Genomic DNA, 20,857 nt, shown 5'->3' with positions numbered 1-20,857 from the left:
TTATGAATGAAACAGCAGAAATGACTCATAGTAATATATACTTTGTTATTCTGACCTGGAACATTCATTCATAGATTTTCCCAACTGATTCAGATCCTTTTGCCAACGAATTAGCTCGTCGGTGGAAATGACGTTACTGGTCACGTGTCCTTCTAGTCGCTCGAGCGTGACAAGGACGGTTTGTGCAGTAGAGTGGAACTGCGATAACCGATCAAGCGCATCTTCTCTGGACGACACCATCTCGCACACACGACCGAGAAACTTTGTACATTCCGTGTATCTGACAAGTTACAAGCAACGGTCAAAACAGAAAGTGGATAATTCTGTTTTTTTTTAACTCTCAGCTTTAGCAAAAAAAAATCTGTGAAAAACTTGAGTCAAAATTTGTAGTAATGTATCACACTTTAATAGACTCGCAAATTCTTTGATTGAATTCTTTAAACTTCCACTGTCGACTTTTAAACGCTATGCACTAACACACGTAGAAGGGGTTTATTATCTTCACACCACAATATTCTGTTAAGAGTGTTTAAACAGTATCAGACCATTAAAAGTCAACCATTGACGATCACCGTATACGTGAATAAATAACTGATAATGGAAAATCTTTACCAGTAACGGAATCAGTTAATGGACACCAGGAAAGATAATTTTCGCCAAACAATAAGTGCAGACTAAATTTAACACCACCATTCATTTTGTTGTAACAAAGAAATTGACTAAATGCTGCAAATATCAAATAACGAACCTCGCATTAAGAGTCTTTCTTTCGTTCGGGTCGCACATCGTCCGCAGGTCGTCCAAGTGGGATGCAAGAGCTTGGTAGTCTTCCTGGTGATTTTCAATATCATTTCGCTGTGCCTAAAAAGTACATTGAAAATTTTAATTGGTTTAGTCTGAGTACAATTTGCACCACACTCATTAAAAACAACCAACACACACCAAGATGCACAGTTTTAAGTCTGCTTGATACAATTACATTCTTGTGCCTTTAACGGTTTTTCCCTGCTGCGGTTTTATTATTTTCCTGTTGCTTGTAGTTTCAGAAACAAACTTCCTGTTCTGATTGTAGTACAGTTTCAGTTACCGCCAAACGCCAATGAGCTTTTATGCTAGCGTTATCGCCTGTGATTGGTTCCCATTTTTTTAGGCCTTGTTAGCGGTTAGACTTGTTCAGGGCTATAGTTGCAAATGATAAAAGCAATATACTTATTGCAGTTAAATATTTACATTTCAGTGTCAAGTTTGACCAGAAGTTAGGTCACAGTTTGTACATCTTGTTTCGACAAAAGATTAACACCCACTTGAGTCATTTCACAAATTATGAAAAAAGAATGAGCATTAGAAGACTAAGAAAGTCGGAAAAGTGCAAAACGTCACGCAACAAATTCCTGCTTATTCCGAGGTTGCCAAAACTATTTCGTGGTTGTTTCAATAGTTAGCAATAAACCATAGAAAGTTTTACAGTTTAAATCCATTTTGATTTTCCAAAACATTGCAAGAGTCTTGTCATAGTTTCCTTGTTCGTAAGACATAATCAAAGTTTTTACACGAATCATGTAGATACAAAAATGACCATGGCAATCGCAGGTAAATAATAAAAAAACACGCTAATGCAGCGGTTCCCAAACTGGGGTCCGCGGTCCTTTAGGGGTCCGTGAGGCAATTTTGGGGGGACCGCGAAGCGGTTGAAGTAATTTTATGATCTTTTTTGGCATCAGTTTGTGCCACTAAATAAGTTTAAATCAAAGTAGAATTGAGAATCAACTGTCTCCATTGCTTAACAATAGCCTTTATTGAATGACAACTATCAAAAATGCAATTGTTCGCGCACAATTGTAGTGCATTTGTCTTGTCTGTGATGTCACAAGCTGTGTTTGGATGACTTTTATGCGCAATTTTGCATAACTAGCTAAAATCCTGAAATCAACTTTCGTTTTTATGAAATACATATTTAGGCTCAAGGACCGCGAGCCCTCAAAATAATGGCAAAGGGGCCGTTTTGAAAAAATATGAAAAAGTTTGGGAACCGCTGCGCTAATGCAATAGGAAAACAGGTAATACACACCTGGATTGAAACGAACAATGTACGAAATAGCGATCAAAAATTAGGTAAAAAATGAATGCCATATCCTGTGGTGTGAATTAGTGGACGTTAGTGAAAAAGGTGAATCTGTCTTGCTGTTAACTGTGGTGACCACTGGTAATGATTCGAGGGTTTTAATTAGGTTTGCAAGTATGGCGTAAAAAACCTACATATTTACGCCATTTTATTTGTTTCAGGGCTTACAGAATATGTTTCTTTTTTAGAAACATGCACCATAATGGGTGTGTCGTGCGTTTTTCCTTTTACCCACAATAACATCATGTACAACAGTTGTGTTTCTGGTTCGACGGGCAATTGGTGTAGAGTTAAACCAATAGTCTTTTTTGGGGGGTGACTACCCCAAATTGGGCGTATTGTATAAAATGCCCCCAAGCCACAGTACCATCAGGTGAGCGCTACTTTTTTCCTCTATGCCAATAGGAAAATAACTTCTCCTTTAGATACAATTAATTTACTGTAAGTGCAGCGGATGATTTACGATTTAACAATTCTGTTACGCTTAACACAACTTGGGGAACCGAGACGATTTCCAATAAGACTGGAAATTCTAATAAACCTCAGGTAAATGCTAACTGCTGTAAAAAATACTAGGAGTATTAAAAAAGTATTTCGAAGAATTTGTTTACCAAGTTGTTAAACTGCATATTTATATGTTAGGTTTCAAAGTACGTGAAATGTTCTAAGCTTAATGGGCAAATTCAAACTACACATTTTCTTTGGAGTGTTTGCACTTTCAAATCAAACTTGCTTAAAAAATGCAACAATATATATATTTTAACTGGCTGAAAATATTTAACTCACAAACGACATGAAAAAAGCCAACAATACATTCAAATTTTAATCTAAATTCAATTTTACTCGGTTTCAAAAACGCCACTGCACAAGTTCAAGGCTATATAGACGCAGCCAAATCTATTTGAGTGAGCAATTTCCCATTGGGTTACACCACCTGTTTTTGCTGTTTCGGTTACGGAACAGGCATTTTTCAACGTGCAAAAATCAAAAATCAAAATAATAACATCAACAGGGCAATACAGAAAAACGTTGTTTTGAGCTGCTTTTCAATCATTTGAACATTTCATGCAACAAGTATATGAATAACTAAGGAAAAACTCTTTCTGAAGGAAACATGGAAAACACTGCCTGAAAGTTTTACCTTTTTGGGGGTTATTAATCTTCTTGGTTTTTAATAAATTTCTACAAACGATCATACAGAATACAGCAGCTGACATACGAACCACCGAAAAACCTGTCATATATAAACCAACAAGGTTGGCAACCATTGCAACTCACACCCAGACAACCAAATATAACATACCTCAGGTAAGAGTGCTAAGCAGAGACTAGTAGATATCAGGAAATAACATATCACAAAACTTTAAAATGTAACTGTTATTCATGTTTAATAACCTGAAGCATTTGATTTTACTTGAATTTAAACATGCCACGAGCGGTGTATGCTAACAGCCGATCACATAAGCACAGACCAGATCTAAACAAACAAAAAATATAGAAAGTACATTATTGTAATTATACATCTATATATTTTTTTAATAATCAATTTAACTTGAGCCATGTGCATTTGAATTGATATGAAATAGGAAAACACTACAACCGCACAAGAGGCAGCTGATGATTTACGATTTAACAATTCTGTTACGCTTAATACAACTTGGGGAACCGAGACGATTTCCAATAAGACTGGAAATTCTAATAAACCTCAGGGAAATGCTAACTGCTGTGTGAAAAGTAGAAGTATTAAAAACGTATTTTGGAGAATTTGTTTACCAAGTTGTTAAACTGCATATTTATATGTTAGGTTTTAAAGTACATGAAATGTGCTAATAGGCAAATTTAAACTTCATATTTTTTAGGGTGTTTGCACTTTTGAATTAATGTATTTCAAAAAATGTATTGTAACTGTTTGTAAAATGTTTAACTCACAAACGACATAAAAAAGCTTCCAATACGTGCAAATTTAAATCTAAATTCAACCTTCCTCAATTTTTAAAATGCCACTACACAGGTTCGAGGTTAGATATAGGCGCAGCAAAATGAATTTGAGCGGGCAATTTCCTATTAGGTTGCACTGCAAGGCGAAAGAGGCCATGCTTGACGTTTCGCAGGAAACTCATGTATGATTTTGTAGTGGTCCACTCTCCCAATGCGGAGTGACATGCATACCCACGGATTTTATTTGTTGCCTTAATTAGTAAAAAAATCAAAAGGGGACGCAACCACTGAAAAGTTGAATAAATTTGAAAAGGCAATAAAATGTGGACAGGGAGTTTTGCAAATGCCAAAAGCCAAAGTTAAAAACAACAACAATATAATTCAGTTGGTAGAAAAATACATGAATTTCACCCAATTACATTTTCGTTGTTTCAGGTGGCTTCGCAAATTGGTTGGATTGTAGGTGTTACCATAGCGGTTCTGGGGTGTATTGTGGTTGCTATTCTAGTGTACTTATACCACGGTCCACAGAGGTAAGTGCTGTGTTGGCGACTAGCACGATGTTCCAATAAAAGTAACTATCCCTTCAGGTTGTGTACGACAGACGGAGTGCACCAGATGATATAAATGTAAAGTTTCTTTGTCACCCAATGTTGATTGGTAAGTCGTTTTTATTGTGACATGTTAACTGTATTTTATCATGTGCATGTGCAGTTCTTAAAAAGGTTTAACTATAAGAGCGACAATACATTATACCGTTGTATTAAAGACTGAGTGATATCGGTTCTGACACTCTTTGACTCAAACCTATTTATGTTTTGCAGATAAATGAAATTCATTAACACATACATGTTTGTTAAAATTGTTGTCAATTGCAAAAATGACTTGATGCTTGTTGGTTATTTATATCTGTTTAAAATATAAGTTATATCAATTACCAGCGCCAGTGCAATACAAACAAAATACAAAACAAAATTGTATTGTACTCGATGGTGTGCTCACTTCAAATAAACGGCTACCATAGTGAAAAATCTGGTCAAAATGAACGGATAATGTTCAATCTATAAGCAATTAACTCGAAGATTTCGTCACAAGTACAGGAGTACCTAAAATGTCATGACGTCGTTTATGCAAATGACTAAAACTTGTACTTTTTTCGCTTGCACAACATACTGCGGGGAGATAAGACAAATTGCGCCAAAATTTAAAGGTTTCAAATGGTTATCATACAGAGGCGGGGTCCACGTCTGCATGATACAATTACATTCTTGCGCATTTAACGGGTTTTCCCTGCTGTGGTCTCATTCTTTTCCTTTCGCTTGTAGTTTCAGAACCAAATTTCCTGTTCTGATGGCCGTTCAATCACCGGCAAACGACAATGGGGTTTTACGCTAGCGTTATCGTTTGTGATTGGTTCCCCCATTTTTTTCGTACGAGCCTATGTGACATAACTAGTTGGACTTGTTAGCGGTTAGACATGTTCAGGGCTCTTGTATTGTTGCAAATAATAATAACAATTTACATTTTGCAGTTGAATATTTACATTTCAGTGTCAAGTTTGACCAGAAGTTAAGTCACAGTTTGTACATCTTGTTTCGACAAAATATTAGCACCCAATTAAGTCATTTCACAAATTATGAAAAAAGACTGAGCGTTAGAAGACGAAGAAAGCTAGAAAGGCGCAAAAGATCACGCAACAAATTCCTGCTTATTCCGAGGTTGCCAAAACTATTTCGTGGCTGTTTCAATACTTAGCAATAAACCATAGAAAGTTTAACAGTTTAAATCCATTTTAATTTTCAAAATATTGCAAGGGTCTTGTCATAGTTTCCTTGTTCGTAAGACATTTAAAGTTTTTACACAAAAGTAAGATTGACAAGTTGTAACTTACATGTAGGATTTAAGTCTACGACACTACATAAAACAAAATGCCTATTCAGCGTTTATTAACGAGAAGTGGTTATCCAGGGAATCGAAACCCCGTCACGACAGGATATAATGTAAAACGAGAGTGCGGAGATGGCGTGGTAGTTCTAACTAACTACAGCAGGGGTGGGCAACCTTTGTTACCGTGGGGCCAAATACAATTGCCAAAACAAATTGCACCGCGGGCCGCAGATTGCCCACCCCTGAACTAAAGCTTTGTAATAGGCTTTTATGTGTTTCAGCTTCTGTGTTTAATTTTAATGCTCGGAGTTCAAACTGTTTGCTGTACAGAAAGTGTAATCTAACATTGTATCATGAAGCGGGAAGTTTGGTTGATACTTTATGTTATTTGGTCGATGTCTGTCGATGGAACGAGTATCAATACGCCAGAGCAACAAGATAGTCCCATATTAAGTCAGAATTCTATAGCTAAAAATCTACATGGGGTTAACGAGGAGCAAAACGTAGGATTAGGTTCTGGTGATGAAACTTTGAATATTTCTGCAGGTAACCTTGTATTGCTTATGGCCAAGAAATAAATACATGAACAATGCTAAGCATTTTTAGTAAAAAGCGCTCTGGTGGAATATAAAGTACAATAAATTACCATATGATATACTTCGTCGAGGGTAATAATCATTCGCGAGTTAGTAATTGTATTTATTTGGTAAAAGTTGTAATTAGTAGTTTTATTTATTTCGTGACCTAACATGTTCCAGAAATGACGGTGTCAAGATGCCTATTTATTTACCAGTCGCCATTGTTATGTGGGAAACTATGACTATTTACAACCAACGAAGTAGTCCTAACAACCGCACATGAGTAGTATAGTATCTAAAAGCCAAATTCTTATATGCTGTACATCCGACAGGATTTTTTAAACAACCAGCATTTTTCTATTTATTTATCTGATTTGGACAGTGCTAGTCTCCAAGGCAGACTTACAGTTTACCCCTATGAAGGTACATGTACTGATGGCACCGTATGGCAATTAAAACTATTTTTGCATGGCTTTTTACTCAAATGGTCTGAAACGAGGTTTGGGCACTAAAGCAGTGGTCCGCAACCGAGCGGACCGGTACCGGTCTGCGACGTGTTCGTTACCGGGGCGTACATTTTTTCAGGTTAAATACTTTAAAACATTTGCCCATGTCATCCGGGGATAATAAACTAATTTATGCGTTTTCATTGCTAAATATTTGCAGTTTTTTGAAGGCCGGTCCGTGATAAAAATTTTGTTTCAAAAACGTTCCGCAGTAGAAAAAGCATGCAGTGAGCCAAAACTAAGATTTGCCAAGCCCCGGCGGGCTGTATGATTTTTTACCTTTAATTGCCTTCAATTCTAGTTATGTTCTTGGAACTCTCGAATACAGCTTATTTTAAAGGGGGTTGTCCCAGTCTTTTGGACTGTTTTTTGTTGGTGGCACTACACAGTATTTGCAGACCCTTGATTTAGGGCACTTGAAACATTAAACCCATAGCTAAGTCAACCGTACAAGGAGTACGACAGTTGTGTTCAAAAAGATAATGGTGTGGAATTAATCCAAAATTCAGATATTTAATTGGGTTTAACGACTGGGCATATTGTACAAAATTCCCCAAACCCGCAGTACCATCACATGACCGGTACTTTTTGCGTGCAGGCTAATTGATAAATTACTTCTCCATTGAACAAAATTAATTTACTGTAATGGTTTACAGTAAGGGTACCCAAGCACAATACCTAACTGACTTAGACTGTAAACAACTGAAAAATGCTGTGGTTTTGAGTTAACCTTTAATAATATTTGAAGAAAAAGTTGTTGAGGGTGTCACGGGTACTAATTTGGTTATGTTCGATTGTAGAGCAAGTTTCTGACTACACAAAGTCAAGCACGCTACAACGTAATCCATCTACACCTACTACACTTGTTCTTGTTGGTGCAGTTAAGAAACAGGTATTATATAACATGCAACATATGTATTATCAAAAATATATATTATTAAAAATAAACAGAGCAACACACAAAAAAAACGTTGTTTATATTTTTTTAATCATTTAAATATTGCTTGCCACAAGTATATGGATAACTAGGGAAAAACTCCTTCCGAATAAAACATACAGCACAGCCTGCAATTTTACAATTTTGGGGAAATTTAACTTCTTGGTTTTAAATCAAACTGTACATACAATCATACAGAGGACAACAGCAAAATCAGGAAACAACAAAAAACCTGTTGCCAATTGCACTTTTAAAAATAATAACTAAGAAAAAACTCTTCCTGAATATAACATGTGTAAAATACACTGAAATGACATATTTTTGAGAATCTTCTTGTTTTGTCACAAATAATCGACATGTGATTCGGGCCGGGTTTAGGCTTAGGTTTCTTCCAAAAAAACGGGCTTCTTAAAAACGATTCGGGTTCGGGCCGGGTTTAGGACTTGTACTTTCCGGTTCGGACCGGATTCGGACCGATTTTAGGCCCGTTTACAACTCTGTGTGATTATACAGAATGCAGCAGCTGGATCACAAATTACTGCAAAACCTGTATCATATAAACCAACAACGATGCCAACAACTGCCACTGAAACCCAGACAACCAACTACAACGCAACTCAGGTAAAAATCAGGAGTGCTAAGTAAAGACTATAGCAGAAGTCAGTAAATAATATATCACATAAGTTTAATTCCCGTTTAATAACCTGAAACAGTTATGTTTACCTAATAAACACGACCTGACTCATTTATGGGAAATGACAACGACCAGCTTGTCGCATATAAGCACAGACTAGGTGTGAGTAAATGAGACAAAACTATCGAAAATACCTATATTGTAATTATACATCTCTATATTTTTTTAATGATCAATTTAACTTGAGCATGTTGATTTGAATTGATATAAAATAGGAAAACACCGCAACCGTACAAGATGCAGCGGATGATTTACGATTTGACAATTCTGTTACGCTTAACACAACTTGGAGAACCGAGACGATTTCCAATAAGACTGGAAATTCTAATAAACCTCAGGTAAATGCTAACTGCTGTGTGAAAAGTAGAAGTATTAAAAAAGCATTTTAAAAAATTTGTTTACGGAGTTGTTAAACTGCATATTTATATGTTAGGTTTTAAAATACGTGAAATGTGGTTATGGGCAAATTTAAACTACATATTTTCTTTGGAGTGTTTGCACTTTCAAATTAAACTCCGTCAAAAAACATATTGTAACTGTTTGTAAAATATTTAACTTACAAACGACATAAAAAAGCTTCCAATAGCCTACGTGCAAATTTAAATCTAAATTCAACTTTACTCAATTTTTAAAATGCCACTACACAGGTTCGAGGTTATATAGACGCAGCAAAGTGAATTTGAGCGGGCAATTTCCTATTAGGTTGCACTGCAAGGCGAAACAGGCCGTGTTTGACGTTTCGCAGAAAACTCATGTACAATTTTGTGGTGGTCCATTCTCCCAATGCGGGGTGACATATTGCTTATGCATAACCACGGATTTTATTTGTTGCCTTAATTAGTAAAAAAATCAAAAGGGGACGCAACCACTGAAAAGTTTAATAAATTTGAAAAGGCAATAAAACTGTGGACAGGGGGGCGTTTTGGAAATGGCAAAAGTCACAAGAACATGTAGATCCAAACCAAAAAAAGGTTTGTTTCCAAGCAAAAGAAAACGACAACAATAAAATCCAGTTGGTAGAAAATACATGAAGTTCACCCGATTACATTTTCGCTGTTTCAGATAGCTTCGCAAACTGGTTGGATTGTAGGTGTTACCATAGCGGTTCTGGGGTGTATTGTGGTTGCTATTCTAGTGTACTTATACCATGGCCCACAGAGGTAAGTGCTGTGTTGGCGACTAGCACGATCTTCCTATAAAAGTAACCATCCCTTCAGGTTGTGTACGACAGACGGAGTGCACCAGATGATATAAATGTAATGTTGTGCTGATTGGTAAGTCGTTTTTATTGTGACATGTTAATTGTATTTTATCATGTGTAAGTGCAGTTCTTAAAAAGGTTTTAACAATAAGAGCGTCAAGACATCATACTGCTCTATTAAATATTGAGTGATATCGGTTCTGACACTCTTTGACTCAAACCTATTTGTATGTTGCAGATAAATAAAATTCATCAACACAGTTACATCAATTACCAGCGCCAGTGCAATATAAACAATATACCAAACCAAAATTGTACTCAGATGTGTGCTCACTTGGATAAACAGCTATCATAGTGAAAAATCAGGTCGAAATGAGCGGATAATTTATAAGCAATATGACTCGAATATTTCGTCACAAGTACAGGAGTACCTATGTAGCTAAATTTTATTTGCTTGTTATTTTTTGTCACCGTCACTTATTGTTTTCATTCTTTTTCGTTGTGGCACCTTAATTACGTTTTTGTGTTGTGGCACCCTCGCTGCTTCCCCTTAGGGGTGATTGGTTTGCAAGGCGTTGATTGCGCCGGAATGTGCCTTCTTGTTCCACATGCCTTAAATAGCGCGTCGCTAGTCGTTGATATGGCTTTCCTCTGGGCGCTGTGAAACGTGGCGGTGTTGGTGTTGGTATTGGTGTCGGTATTGGTGGTGGGTTGCCACGTGCCCGGTGTAACGTTGCTTTTACATTGTTTTAAAGATAAGTCGCGCCCATAAGCTAAACCAGTGTGAGGGAGTATAATTGGCTTTAGTGGTGAGCCGTGATTGCAGGGTTCTGGAACTGTTGCGAATTAACTAAGCAGGCTTGGTGCATCACATCGATTTATCAGGCCTGCCGAAACAATTCCGTTACACCTACAACGTCATGATGTCGTTTCTGCAAATGACTGAAACTTGTACTTTTTTCGCTTGCACATATTGCAGCAGAATGCCTTGTTGTGACGACAATAAACTATGCCAAACGTTCAGTGTATGCTGTGTTTAAAGACAAATTGCGCCAAAACTTAAAGGGTTCATAGATTATCATATATGAATACAGAGGGTTTTTTTCCACAATATCTCCAGAAATAATTTTGAAAGTGGAATTGCCAACGACGCAGCGGAGCAGTTAATTGAGGAGTGAGAGTAATATTTGGGGTCGATCAACAAGTGGAAAAACCCCCGTAAAAAGGATGCTGTCTTTACGATGGGGAGGGGGGGAAACTAATGAGCTGCACTCGGGCCCATCAATTAATTTTTTATCGAGCTTACAAAGCCAAAAATGTGTTGCTGGTTGCCGAGTATACCAGGTTGCGTCTTTATATTTAACAATAACTCAGACCGATCTAAAATTGTCATCAGAGCATGTTTTTCACACATGGGCCGTAACAAATGTTTATTCTCACAAACATGACAACAATGCTTACATAAATGCAAGTGATACCACCCCAAACCATTTAATAGGCAACAAAACAAAAACAATGCAGTATTTTCTGATCCTAGCCCTTTCACTTGCCAAATATCATTCTGAATAAGCCTATTTACTACAATTTCAGACGAACAAGTAGGGGACTCTCCTAATTTGGCAAACCGATCTGCAAAGCGATTGAAAGCTAGAAACAACAATTCTGTAGCAACAGTGTACTGAATTATGTTGTTGGTTGCCAAATGAGCAATTTGTAATTATAAAGCCTAAAAGAATGGCTCTGCTGGGGGCAACATCACTGGAAGTGTTTCCGTATCGAAAAAGTGATAAGCTTTGCTCAGCAACTCTTGTGAAACGAACTAATTTCACATCAGGCGTGGCTAGGAAAGCAAACGCTTGCCCTGTTCTAGCCATGTTTATATCCGAAAGACAAGTTATATATGCATTTTGTGTCAGCAACAGGTCGGATAGAGGCGGCGTTACGATCAAACGGAGGCTTATGATTGACGAAAACACATAATTTTCGAGAAAGGCCAGTGACACCAATTAAGCAAATGAGGTTTGTATCTAGTGAGTCTCACGTCGAATATAAAAAGCCAGGCAGAGATAATTGTCCGAACCCAAAACTGTTTATAAATGGCGGTTTAAAACACAGCAAAAGACTTAAATCAGAAACAAAATACAAAAGTTTTGCTGAAATGAGATTGGCGGAAATGTTCAAGTGTTTCGATTTGCCGGTGGTTAAACAATTATGTAAAACGCAAAACTTAAGAGTATCAAGAAGTGTTTGAAAGAGTCAGCCGTTTGGTGCTTAGTAGTTAACAAACGAAAACGGTCTCTAGTTGTTTCTGCATTTATGTTTCCACAGATTTTACTTGTAACGTGTAGATTTAGAAATGAATACTTTTGAAATTTATTAAACCTGTGTTTTCAATTGAATTATCAGAAAATAAAACTAAACCTAACTAAAGTAAAAATTGTAAACGGAATGCATCAAGTGGGGTTTTCTGAGCTAGCTTTGTTCACCACTGTCATCAGTTGACGTTACATCTGCAAAGGGTAAATTGGGTTAATAAAAACATGCGATATACACCGTAATAATATACATGACAAGGTCAGGGACAATTTCGAATAAAAGGCAAATCGTTCACTTAAGTTAAATCCCTAGCGAACCATGCATCAAGACTTATATAGGCACGAGTTGCTGGAACATGATGAAATGAATCTTATTTTTTACAACAGGTATCATGTAGATACAAAAATCTAAACATGGCAGTCGCAGGTAGAAAAATGATGCGACTGCAATGAATCGAAACGCCCGTCACGACAGGATATAATGTAAAAGGAGAGGGCGGAGATGGCTTGGTGGTTCTAACTAACTAAAGCAGGGTTGGGCAACCTTTGTTACCGTGGAGCCAAGCTTTGTAATTGGCGTTGGCCTTTATAAGTTTTAACTTCTGTGTTTAGTTTTAATCGGAGTTCAAACTAAACTGTTTGCTGTATAGAAAGTGTAATCAAACATTCTATGATGAAGCGGGAAGTTTGGTTGATACTTTATGTTATTTGGTCGATGTCTGTAGATGGAACGAGTATTAATACGCCAGAGCAACATGATAGTCGCATATTGAACCAGAATTCTACACCGAAAAATCTACATGGAAACCAGGACCAAACCGTAGGATTAACATCAGACACAACAATTCCACTATTCGCGCTTTTTTTCTCTGGTTCTGGTGATGAAACTTTGAATACTTTTGCAGGTAACCTTGTAATGCTTACTGCCAAGAAATAAATACATCAACTATGCTCAATATATTTTAGTTAGAAAAACGCTCTGGTTGATGAGAAAATTTATAAATTTACCAAATAATCTCTTTTGTCAAGTTTAATAATCATTTACCAGTTAGTAGTTGTATTTGAGACAAGGTAAAAATCGTAGTTTATTGACTCTTGCAACATATTACTGACAAATGTTTATTTAGTTTAAATTTAAATGTAGAGCAAAAGTACGACAAACTGCAGACAAGCACGACTCAAAGCCATACATCTGAGTATAAAATCACTACAGGTAACTTTGTTCATAAAATTAACATGACTTGTGCTAATTTGTTCCAGAAATGACTGTGTATAGAAATAATTTATGCCTTGTCAACGTATCAGCTGACAACTTGGCCTTATGCTGTGATATATGACAAAGGGTGTTTTTTTTTGTGAAAACGGCATGCATTTCTGTACCAACGGATGAGAATAAGACTGCGGTCGTCTCGCAGATCGACTTAAAATTTAACTTTTTAATAAGACTGAACATGGGGTGGGCAACCTCTTTTGTTTGGCCTACAGCGTTTCTGTACTTCAGACCGTGCATTGATTAATTTTTTTGCATATTGAACGAGGTTTAGGTATAGAAAGGTAATATTGCAGTTTTAACTACTTGACTAAAAAACATGCGATATACATCGTAATAATAAACATGACAAGGTCATGGACAATTTCGAATAAAAGGCAAATCGTTCACTTAGGCCAAATCCCTAGCGAACCATGCATCAAGACTTTTATAGGCACGAGTTGCTGGAACATGATGAAATGAATCTTATTTTTTACAACAGGTATCATGTAGATACAAAAATCTAAACATGGCAGTCGCAGGTAAAAAAATGATGCGACTGCAATGAATCGAAACCCCCGTCACGACAGGATATAATGTAAAAGGAGAGTACGGAGATGGCGTGGTAGTTCTAACTAACTAAAGCAGGGCTGGGCAACCTTTGTTACCGTGGGGTCAAATACAATTGCCAAAACAAATTGCCTCGCGGGCCGCAGATTGCCCACCCCTGTACTAAAGCTTTGTAATTGGCCTTTATGAGTTTTAACTTCTGTGTTTAGTTTTAATGCTCGGAGTTCAAACTAAACTGTTTGCTGTATAGAAAGTGTAATCAAACATTCTATGATGAAGCGGGAAGTTTGGTTGATACTTTATGTTATTTGGTCGATGTCTGTAGATGGAACGAGTATTAATACGCCAAAGCAACAAGATAGTCGCATATTGAACCAGAATTCTACAGCGAAAAATCTACATGGAAACCAGGACCAAACCGTAGGATTAACATCAGACACAACAATTCCACTATTCGCGCTTTTTTTCTCTGGTTCTGGTGATGAAACTTTGAATACTTTTGCAGGTAACCTTGTAATGCTTACTGCCAAGAAATAAATACATCAACTATGCTCAATATATTTTAGTTAGAAAAACGCTCTGGTTGATGAGAAAATTTATAAATTTACCAAATAATCTCTTTTGTCAAGTTTAATAATCATTTACCAGTTAGTAGTTGTATTTGAGACAAGGTAAAAGTCGTAGTTTATTGACTCTTGAAACATATTACTGACAAATGTTTATTTAGTTTAAATTTAAATGTAGAGCAAAAGTACGACAAACTGCAGACAAGCACGACACAAAGCCATACATCTGAGTATAAAATAACTACAGGTAACTTTGTTCATAAAATTAACATGACTTGTGCTAGTTTGTTCCAGAAATGACTGTGTATAGAAATAATTTATGCCTTGGCCTTATTCTGTGATATATGACAAAGGGTGTTTTTTTTTGTGAAAACGGCATGCATTTCTGTACTAACGGATGAGAATAAGACAGCGGTCGTCTCGCAGATCGACTTAAAATTTAACTTTTTAATAAGACTGAACATGGGGAGGGCAACCTCTTTTGTTTGGTCACAGCGTTTCTGTACTTCAGACCGTGCATTGATTAATTTTTTTGCATATTGAACAAGGTTTAGGTATAGAAAGGTAATATTACAGTTTTAACTACTTGACTAAAAAACATGCGATATACATTGTAATAATATACATGACAAGGTCATGGACAATTTCGAATAAAAGGCAAATCGTTCACTTAAACTAAAGCCATAGCCAACCATTCATTAAGACTTCTATAGGCACGAGTTGCTGGAAGATGATCAAATGAATCTTATTTTTTACAGCAGGTATCATGTAGATACAAAAATGACCATGGCAATCGCAGGTAAAAAAATAAAAACCACGCTAATGCAACAGGAAAACAGGTTATACACACCTGGATTGAAACGAACAATGTACGAAATAGCGATCAAAAATTGGATAAAAAATGAATGCCTCATCTGTGGCGTGAATTAGTGGACGTTAGTGAAAAAGATGAATCTGTTTTACTGGTAAATGTAGTGACCACTGTAGTGATGATTGAGGGTTTTAATTAGGTTTGCAAGTATGGCGTAAAAAACCAACATGCTTACGCCATGGAGTTTTATTTGTTTCAGGGCTTACAGAATCTGATTCTTTTTTAGAAACATGCACCACAATGGGTGTGTCGTGCGTTTTTCCTTTTACCTACAGCAACGTCATATACAACAGCTGTGTTTATTCTTTCTGGAGCGGCTATTGGTGTGGAGTTAAACCAAGAGTCCAACATGATTGGGACTGGTCATATTGTATAGAATGTCCTAAAGCCAAACTATCATCAGGTGGGCGATACTTTTTTCCTCTATGCCAATAGGAAAGTTACTTCTCCTTTGACAACAATTAATTTACTGTAAGTGTTTGTAGAACTATCTGCTACAAGGCTATCTTGTCCGGTAGTACAATAACTAACCGACTTAGATAGTAAGTAAACAATTAAACAAATGCGATGATACGTTAATGAGTAGAATTGTCACCAAAAACACGGACAACCCGTATAGTGAGCTGACTAGACACCTTTGATAATGTTTAAAGAAATAATTGTTTTGAAATTTTAAAAGAAGGTGTAACGGGTCACAGTTTTTTTCCTGCCTTAGATCAACGATAAATGTCCGGGTTTTGTTTCATTATTATTATGTGCGGTTGTAGAGCAAGTTTCCACAAACACACAGTCAAGAACGCTACAACGTAATCCATCTACACCTACTACACCTGTTCTTGTTGGTGCAGCTACGAAACAGGTATTTTCCAACGTGCTAAAGTATCAATTAAAAAAAAATAACATTAACAGAACATTGTTTAAAATTGCTTTATCATGCCAAAAGTAAATGGATAACTAAGAAAAAAACTCTTCCTGAAAAAAACGTATATAGGATACACTGAAATGTTATATTTTTGACGATTTTGAATCTTTTTGATTTGTCACAAAAATCTACCTGTGATTATACAGAATGCGGCAGCTGGATCACAAATCACTGAAAAACCTGTTACATATAAACCAACAACGTTGGAAACAACTGCAACTAAAACTCAGACAACCACCTATAACGCAACTCAGGTAAAAAGCAAGAGTGCTCAGCAGAGACTAGCAGACGTCAGTAAATAATATATCACATAACTTTAATTCACGTTTAATAACCTGAAACAGTTATGTTTACTTAATAAACACGACTTGACTCGTTTTGCGAAATGACGATGTAGGCCTATGTATATGGGTATGGAAAACTAAGGAAAAACTCTTCTTGAATGAAACATGTAAAACACTGCCTGAAAGTTTTACCTTTTAGGGGGTATCAATCTTCTTGGTTTGTAATAAAATTCTACATACGATCATACAGAATACAGTAACTGATATACGAACCACCGAAAAACCGGTCACATATAAACCAACAAGGTTGGCAACCATAGCAACTCAAACCCAGACAACCAAATATATCATAACTCAGGTAAGAGTGCTAAGCAGAGACTAGTAGATATCAGGAAATAACATATCACAAAACTTTAAAATGAAACTGTTATTCATGTTCAATAACGTGAAGCATTTGATTTTACTTCAACTCAAACATACGAGACGTGTATGCTAACAACCAATCACCAGCCAATCACATATAAGCACAGACCAGGTCTAAACAAACAAAAAATATGGAAAGTACATTGTTGTAATTATACATCTATATAATTTTTTAATAATCAATTTAACTTGAGCCATGTGCGTTTGTTTTTTTGATATGAAATAGGAAAACACTATAACCGTACAAGATGCAGCTGATCATTTACGATTTAACAATTCTGTTACGCTTGACACAACTTGGGGAACCGAGACGATTTCCAATAAGACTGGAAATTCTAATAAACCTCAGGTAAATGCTAACTGCTGTAAAAAATACTAGGAGTATTAAAAAAGTATTTCGAAGAATTTGTTTACCAAGTTGTTAAACTGCATATTTATATGTTAGGTTTTGAAGTACAAAAAATGTGCTAATAGGGAAATTTAAACTACACATTTCGTTTGGAGTGTTTGCGCTTTCATTTAAACTCGATCAAAAAATGCAACAAAAATATATTTTAACTGGCTGAAAATGTTTAACTCACAAACGACATGAAAAAATACGTGAAAATTTTAATCTAAATTCAATTTTACTCGATTTCAAAAACGCCACTGCACAAGTTCAGGGCTATACAGACGCAGCCAAATGTATTCGTGTGAGCAATTTCGCATTGGGTTGCACCACCTGTTTTTAGCTGTTTCGGTTAAGGAACAGGTATTTTCCAACGTGCAAAAATATGAAATTTAAATAATAACATCAACAGGGTAACACAGAAAATCGTTATTTAAAGTTGTTTTTCAATCATTTGAACATTTCATCCCACAAGTATATGGATGACTAAGGAAAAAACTCTTTCTGAAGGAAACATGTAAAACACTGCCTGAAAGTTTTACCTTTTGGTAGGTTATTAATCTTCTTGATTTTTAACAAAATTCTACATACGATCATACAGAATACAGCAGCTGACATACGATCTATCGAAAAACCTGTCACATATAAACCAACAAGGTTGACAACCATTGCAACTCAAACCCAGACAACCAAATATATCATAACTCAGCAGGTAAGAGTGCTAAGCAGATTCTAGTAGATATCAGGAAATAACATATCACAAAACTTTAAAACGAAACTGCTATTCATGTTTAATAACGTGAAGCATTTGATTTTACTTCAATTCAAACATACAAGACGTGTATGCTAACAACCAATCACCAGCCGATCACATATAAGCACAGACCAGGTCCAAACAAACAAAAAATATAGAAAGTACATTATTATAATTACACATCTATATATTTTTTTAAATAACCAATTTAACTTGAGCCATGTGCGTTTGAATTGATCTGAAATAGGAAAACACTACAACCTTACAAGATGCAGCTGATGATTTACGATTTAACAATTCTGTTACGCTTAATACAACAACTTGGGGGACTGTGACGACGTCAAACAAGACTGGAAATTCTAATCAATCTCAGGTAAATGCCAAACTGCTGTGAAAAAAACTACGAGTATTACGAAGTATTCCGTAGAATCTGTTTGCCAAGTTGTTGAACTCCTTATTTATATGCTAGGTTTTAAAGTACATAAAATGTGCTAATAGGGAAATTTAAACTAGACATTTCTTTTGGAGTGTTTATATTTTAATTGGCTGAAAATGTTTAACTCACACGGACAGGAAAAATAGCCTAAAATGCGTTCAAATTTTAATCTAGATTCAATTTTACTCGATTTCTAAAAACGCCACTGCACAAGCTCTAGGTTATATAGACGCTGCAAAATGAATATGAGTGAGCAATTTCGCATTGGGTTGCACGATCTGTTTTTGCTGTTTCGGTTACGGGACAGGTATTTTCCAACGTGTGAAAATATAAAATTTAACTAATAACATCAACAGGGTAACACAGAAAATCGTTATTTAAAGTTGCTTTTCAATCATTTGAACATTTCATCCCACAAGTATATGGATGACTAAGGAAAAAACTCTTTCGGAAGGAAACATGTAAAACACTGCCTGAAAGTTATACTCTTTTTGGGGGGTTATTAATCTTTTTGGTTTTTGATAAATTTCTACATACGATCATACAGAATACAGCAGCTGACATACGAACCACCGAAAAACCTGTCACATATAAAACAACAAGGTTGGCAACCATTGCAACTCAAACCCAGACAACCAAATATAATACAAATCAGGTAAGAGTGCTAAGCAGATACTAGTAGATATCAGAAAATAACATATCACAAAACTTTAAAACGAAACTGTTATTTATGTTTAATAACGTGAAGCATTTGGATTTACTTCAATTTAATTGATATGCAATAGGAAAACACCGCAACCGTACAAGATGCAGCTGATGATTTACGATTTAACAATTATGTTACGCTTAACACAACCGAGACGATTTCCAATAAGACTGAAAATTTCTCAAATTCTCAACCTCAGGTAAATGCTAACTGCTGTGTGAAAAGTATTAAAAAAGTATTTTGAAGAATTTGTTTGCCGAGTTGTTAAACTACATATTATATGTTAGGTTTTAAAGTAATTATGTTAGGTTTTAAATTTAAACTACATATTTATCTTGGAGTGTTTGCAGTTTCAAATTAAACTCCATCAAAAAATGTTCACAAACTCACAAACGACATGAAAAAAAGTTTCCAATACGTGCAAATTTATCTAAATTCAACCTTCACTACACAGGTTCGAGGCTATATAGAAGCAGCAAAATAAATTGGAGATGGCAATTTCCTATTAGGTTGCACTGCAAGGCGAAACAGACCGTGTGTGACGTTTCGCAGGAAACTCATGTATGATTTTGTAGTGGTCCACTCTCCCAATGCGGAGCGACATGCATAACCACAGATTTTATTTGTTGTCGCCTTAATTAGTAAAAAAATGGGGCCGCAACCACTGAAAAGTTGAATAAATTTGAAAAGGCAATAAAATGTTTATAGGGGTTTTTGAAAATGCCTAAAGCCAAAGTTAAAAAACAACAACAATATAGCCCAGTTGGTAGAAAATACATGAATTTCACTAAATTACATTTTCGTTGTTTCAGATGGCTTCGCATATTGGTTGGATTGTAGGTGTTACCATAGCGGTTCTGCTGGTGTGTACTGAGTGCACCAGTTGATATAAATGTAAAGTTTTTTTGTCGCCCAATACTGATTGGTGAGTCGTTTTTATTGTGACATGTTAACTGTATTTTATCATGTGCATGCTTTGTGAAGTTCTTAAAAAGGTTTAACTATAAGAGCGACAAGACATTATACCGTGGTATTAAATATTGAGTGATATCGGTTCTGACACTCTTTGACTCAAACCTATTTATGTTTTGCAGATAAATGAAATTCATCAACACATACATGTTTGTTAAAATTGTTGTCAATTGCAAAAATGACTTGATGCTTGTTGGGTATTCATATCTGTTTAAAATATAAGGTACATCCATTACCAGCGCCAGTGCAATACAAACAGAATACCAAACCAAAATTGTACTCAATTGTCTGCTCACTTTAAATAAACTGCTACCATAGTGAAAAATCTGGTCAAACTGAACGGATAATGTTCAATCTATCAGCAATTAACTCGAAGAGTTCGTCATAAGTACAGGAGTACCTAAAATGTCGTGACGTCGTTTCTGCAAATGACTAAAACTTGTAGTTTTTTCGCTTGCACAACATACTGCGGGAAGATAAGAGAAATTGCGCCAAAATTTAAAGGTTTCATATGGTTATCATACAGAGGCGGGGTCCA

At 36.0% G+C, this 20,857-nt stretch overlaps 1 protein-coding gene across 1 annotated transcript in view; it reads right to left on the bottom strand.

Annotated features, from left to right (window-relative positions):
• The window catches only part of LOC145234657 (nesprin-1-like), a 226,022-nt gene that overhangs the window by 67,470 nt on the left and 137,695 nt on the right, over nucleotides 1-20,857 (bottom strand). Inside the window, exons 40-41 of the mRNA XM_080099374.1 lie at nucleotides 749-861; nucleotides 56-280 (exon numbers count right to left, since the gene is read on the bottom strand). Of these exons, the coding sequence (XP_079955500.1) occupies nucleotides 56-280; nucleotides 749-861 (338 nt within the window). The remainder of the gene's footprint in view (nucleotides 1-55; nucleotides 281-748; nucleotides 862-20,857) is intronic.

The sequence above is a fragment of the Phallusia mammillata genome, chromosome 1 (assembly GCF_965637545.1).
Source record: "Phallusia mammillata chromosome 1, kaPhaMamm4.hap1.1, whole genome shotgun sequence".
Classification (NCBI taxonomy): Eukaryota; Metazoa; Chordata; class Ascidiacea; order Phlebobranchia; family Ascidiidae; genus Phallusia; species Phallusia mammillata.
Note: the sequence above shows the minus strand (reverse complement) of the source record. Positions and strands in the feature narration are given on the sequence as shown.